Raw genomic sequence first — 6,000 nt, 5'->3', positions numbered from 1 at the left:
TCTTAAAAATGCCTTCAGAGCTTCTAAAATCTGTTTTTTGCTTTCTCATTCTGGAGTACTGAGGGTTGCTTAATAAGAGAAAAAAAAATAATTTATACAATTTTAGCACAAGGCTGCAACATAGCAAAATGTAAGGAAAATGAAGGGGTCTGAAAACTTTCTGAAACCACTGTAAACTTTATCATGCCACAGATTGTGTGGTCTAGGTATAATACTTATGTTTTTAATGGTAGGGCAATGTCAACTGCAATGACATTGATTTTACAAAATGATTAACTATCAAAAGAATATAATTTGTTTATTTAAGTTATGAAAACCTGGAAGCAACCACTAGACCACTATAATAACAAAACAGATGCAGCACCCGGAGTGCACATCCCTTAATTTGCAGGTCAAAAAAGGATTTATTTCACCTCTATTTAACTGAGCCATAGTTTCTTTGAAGGTTTCATACAGAACATGCCATTAAAACTATGAATCACATGTTCATGCAAGACATACAAGGAAAAAAACTGCATAGGATACACTATCATATTAATGTAATAGTCTTACATGCAATTAAATAACTAAATCCATACAAGATTTTTTGTCAAAATAATGCATGTGGTTTTAATAACAAGTTAAATATCTTAATAATATAAATTTTCATGTTCACAAATTTTACATTTATATTAAAAAAAAAAAAAAAAAAGCAGTACCTGGAAAATATGATAGCTCTGATTTAACCGAGTTCCTGCAGTTCTCTTTCAGAAGCTCATACAATCTACCAGCAATTCTCAATCCTGAAAATAAACCCAGTGAGAACATTGTCAGGTTTAGTTTCCTTGACTCATTAGCAAGTTTTGGGCCCCTGAGACAGCAGATGGAACACAATGGAGTTGCTTGTTATAGTGTCTTCTAAATACTTCTGCCATATTCATATTGTTTAACTATTCAAATAAGTCAGATACTTTTAGTTTGAAAAAATCACCATTGAATTTAGGTGTTACTTTAGATGTTATGTTTTAATTGGGAACTACTGCAGTGCAACCTTTAGCTTTAACAATGATAATGCTTCTAGAAAAGCACATTATCAATTTTAACAGGTGCACAAAGAGATGCAGCTCAAGGTGAAGACTAAGGAAAAGGTATATGTCAAGCTATATGAGAAGCTGGACACAAAGGAAGGAGAAAAGCACTTGCACCAATTGGCCAGGGAGTGGGACCAAACAGGGAAAGGTGTGCTAAAGGTCAGGGTGATAAAGGATGTAGATGGAAATTTGCCGACAAGTAGCGAGTGTGTGTCGAAAAGGTGGAAGGAGTACTTTGATGAACTTATGAATATAGAAAATGAGAGAGTGTGTATGCTGGATGAAGTGGAGATAGTAAAATCACAAAGTACTGGGGAAAAAGAAAGGCTGAAGTGAGGGAAGATATGAACAGAATGAAAAGTGAAAAAGCAGTTGGCCCGGATGATAAACTAGTACAGGCATGGAGATGCTTAGGTAAGATAGCAGCAGAGTTTCCAACTAGATTGCTTAACTAAATCTTGAAAAGCGAGAAGATCCCTGAGGAGCAGAGAAGAAGCATATCAGTACCAATTTTCAAGAATAAGGGAGATGTGCAGAGCTGTAGTGACTACAGGGTACAAAGCTAATCAGAAACACCATGAAGATATGGAAAAAAGTGATGGATGCTAGGAGGAGAGAAAAGGTGGCAATCTGGGAGCAGCAATATGGTTTCAGGCCTGGAGAGAGTATTACAGATGTGATTTTGCTTTAAGATTGTTGATAGAGCAGTACAGAGAAGGTCAGAAGGGATTGGATTGTGTGTTTGTGGACTCAGAGAAAGCATATGACAGGGTGCCAAAAAAGGAGTTATGGTACTGTACGAGTAAGTCAGGAGTAGCAGCAAATTACATGAGGGTGATGGACAGGTTGACAGATGAGGTCAGACAGGCATCTCTGTAGACTATGATGTTCGTGGATGACACTGTGATCTGTAGTGAGAGTAGACAGGAGGTTGAAGCAAACTTGGAGAGGCGGAGGTGCGCACTGGGGAATAGAAGTAAGCACGGAGTAAGACGGAGTACATGTGCGTTAATGAGAGGAAAGGTGGTGGAAAGCGGAGATTGCAAGAAGAGGAGGTGGAGGTAGACAAATTTAAATATTTGGGTTCAGCAGTCCAAAGCAATGGAGAGTGCAACAGAGAGGTGAAGAAGAGAGTGCAGTCAGAGTGGACTGGATGGAGAAGAGTGACAGGAGTGATTGGTGATAAACGAGTATTTGCAAGAGTGAAAGGGAAGGTCTAAAAATGGTAGCAAGACTAGCTATGTTATATGGTTGGGAGAGGGTGGCACTGATGAAAAGACCAGAGGAAAAGCTGAAAATGGCAGAGTTGAAGATGCAACGATTTATAAACTGAGTAACAAGAGTAAACAGGATTAGGAATGAGTATATTAAAGGGAGACCACAGGTACGACAGTTTGGTGACAAAGTGAAAGAGGCTACATTCAGATGGTTTGGGCATGTGCAAAGGAGAGATGAGGGGTATATATTAAGGGAGCACTTAATCATCTCAGCCTAACACTAAGTCAGTTAAGTTTCAGGGATATCAGTCTGTCCAGTTAGGAAGCATAAGCAGTTGTGAATCAACTTCTCCTGCTTTGGTGCAAATGGAAGTGACAAAGGGCACAATGGAGAGGCAACAGCAAGAAAACCACTAAAATGGGAAAGATTTTGCAGTTGGTGGCTACAGCCAATTGCTCTCTCCTTATCCTTCCTGACTGATTCTTCTGTAGATTGCCATTTTGCTAGTGTCTTTGTCACTACTGGTAGCACGTAGACTTACATGCAGTAGATTCAGATTGCACAGGTAGTCCAGCTACTCTAGGATGGCACATCCATACAAGGTTTCCTGTGTCTCCCAGCGCAGTCTCAAGAGCACAGAAGAGATACCAGGAGAAGGGCTGTTACATCAGGACAGCTGGACAGGGCCATTGAAGGGCATTAACCCAGCAGCAGGACCAGAATCTGCTCCTTTGTGCAAGTAACAGGAGGAGCACTACCAGAGCCCTACAATATGACCTCCAACTGGCTACTGGTGTGCATGTTTTTGACCAAACTGTTAGAAACAGGCTCCATGAGGATGTCATGAGGGCCCAATGTTCTCTAGCGGGACCTGTGCTCACAGCCCATCACCATGCAGCTTGATTGGCATTTGCCAGAAAAATACCATAATTGGCAGCTCTGCCATTGGCGCCCTGTTCTTTTCACAGATGAAAGCAGGTTCACAGTGTGCACATGTCACAGACGTGAAAGTCTAGGGACACTGTGGTGAAAATTATGCATTTGATGGGGAAGTCAGTGAAGGTATGAGGAGGCATATCCTCGTAGGGTGACACAGAACTCCATGTGTTAGGCAACGATACCTTGACTGCTGTTAAGTACTAGGATGAAATCCTCAGAGTCACTGTCAGATCTTATGCTGGTGCAGTGGGCCCCGGGTTCTTCCTGGTGCAGGACAATGCCTGACCTCACGTGGCCAGAGTGTGTAGGTAGTTTCTGGATGACGAAGACATTGATGCCACTGACTGGACCACACGTTCCCCAAACCAGAATCCAAATGAAAACCACTGAAACATTATGTCACCAAGTAGCATCAACCACAGACTGTCCAAGAGCTCACTGTTGCCCTGATCCAGGTCTGGGAGGAGATCCCCCAGGAAACCATCTGCCATCTAATCAGGAGCATGCCCAGACATTGTTGGCAGCACATACAGGCATGCTGGGGCCATACACACTGCTGTGTCACATAATGAGCTACCATAATAAAATTCATGCGTTGGATCAGCCTGTGATTTCAATTTTTGATTTTGAGTATAAGTGTGATGTTGCATCCAGCCCTAAATGGGCGGGTGATTTTGGTTTCCATTGACCACTGCTACATCAATTTGTTCTTAACAAATTAGACAGTATTACTCAGTAAAGAAATACTACTTGAATATTTCATTCATCGAGATCCAATGTGTGATTTAAGTGCTCTCTTAATTTTTTTTGAGCTCTGTGAATATATACATATTTTTTGAGGAGGCCTTGGTTTTTCTTTGAATTAACTTGTTTCAATTAAAAGTCAGATGTTTCTCATTTTTCAGTGCAAGATGATGGTTCTTTAGCAAACAGTGATTTTTTTATAACCCTTCTTACTAATTTTTACAAGAAGTGCCAATAAAAGTGGAGAGCAATATATACACACACACGCACATACACTGTACACACATATATGTATATACAGTATATATACACACATATACTGTACATATATATATATATATATATAATATATACATACATACATATATATATATATATATATATATATACATATATATATATATATATACATACATATATATATATATATATATATACATATATATATATATATATATATACATACATATATATATATATATATATACATATATATATATATATATATATATATATACATATACATATATACATATATATACATATATATACATATATATACATATACATATATATATACATATATATATATATATATATATACATATATATATATATATATATATACACATATATATATATATATATATATATATATATGTATATATACTGCTCAAAACAATTAAAGGAACGCTTTTTAATCAGAGTATAGCATAAAGTCAATGAAACTTATGGGATATTAATCTGGTCAGTTAAGTAGCAGAGGGGGTTGTTAATCAGTTTCAGCTGCTGTGGTGTTAATGAAATTAACAACAGGTGCACTAGAGGGGCAACAATGAGATGACCCCAAAACAGGAATGGTTTAACAGGTGGAGGCCACTGACATTTTTCCCTCCTCATCTTTTCTGACTGTTTCTTCACTAGTTTTGCATTTGGCTACAGTCAGTGTCACTACTGGTAGCATGAGGCTTATACCTGGACCCTACAGAGGTTGCACAGGTAGTCCAACTTCTCCAGGATGGCACATCAATACGTGTCATTGCCAGAAGGTTTGCTGTGTCTCCCTGCACAGTCTCAAGGGCATGGAGGAGATTCTAGGAGACAAGCAGTTACTCTAGGAGAGCTGGAGAGGGCCATAGAAGGTCCATAACCCATCAGCAGGACCAGTATCTGCTCCTTTGGGCAAGGAGGAACAGGATGAGCACTGCCAGAGCCCTACAAAATGACCTCCAGCAGGCCACTGGTGTGAATGTCTCTGACCAAACAATCAGAAACAGACTTCATGAGGGTTGCCTGAGGGCCCAAATGTCTACTGCGCCCTGTGCTCACTGCACAGCACCGGGAGCTCAATTGGCATTTGCCATAGAATACCAGAATTGGCAGGTCCACCACTGGCGTCCTGTGCTTTTCACAGATGAGAGCAGGTTCACCCTGAGTATATGTGAAAGACGTGAAAGGGTCAGGAGAAGCCGTGGAGAATATTATGCTGCCTGTAACATCGCTTAGCATGACTGGTTTGGTGGTGGGTCAGTGATGATCTTGGAGGCATATCCATGGAGCGACTCACAGACCTCTACAGGCTAGACAACGGCATCTTGACTGCCATTAGGTATCAGGATGAAATCCTTGGACCCATTGTCAGACCCTACGCTGGTGCAGTAGGTCCTGGTTTCCTCCTAATGCACGACAATGCCCGGCCTCATGTGGCAAGAGTATGCAGGCAGTACCTGGAGGATGAAGGAATTGAAACAATTGAATGGCCTTCACGATCCCCTGACTTAAACCCAATAGAACATCTGTGGGACATTATGTTTCGGGTCCATTAGGCGCCGCCAGGTTGCTCCTCAGACTGTACAACAGCTCAGGGATGCCCTCATACAGATCTGGGAGGAAATGCCACAAGACACCATCCGTCGTCTCATTAGGAGCATGCCCCGACGTTGTCAAGCATGCATACAAGCTCGTTATATATATATATACACATACATACATACACACACACTGTATATACTGTGGGCCTACATATATG

The 6,000-nt window shown here is 40.3% G+C and overlaps 1 protein-coding gene across 1 annotated transcript in view; it reads right to left on the bottom strand.

The window, feature by feature from the left end:
- Nucleotides 1-6,000, bottom strand: part of LOC120515507 (MDM2 binding protein) — a 135,108-nt gene that overhangs the window by 128,436 nt on the left and 672 nt on the right. Inside the window, exon 2 of the mRNA XM_039736568.1 lies at nucleotides 699-782. Coding sequence (XP_039592502.1) covers nucleotides 699-782 — 84 coding nt within the window. The remainder of the gene's footprint in view (nucleotides 1-698; nucleotides 783-6,000) is intronic.

Source organism: Polypterus senegalus, chromosome 15 (assembly GCF_016835505.1).
Source record: "Polypterus senegalus isolate Bchr_013 chromosome 15, ASM1683550v1, whole genome shotgun sequence".
Taxonomy (NCBI): domain Eukaryota; kingdom Metazoa; phylum Chordata; class Cladistia; order Polypteriformes; family Polypteridae; genus Polypterus; species Polypterus senegalus.
Note: the sequence above shows the minus strand (reverse complement) of the source record. Positions and strands in the feature narration are given on the sequence as shown.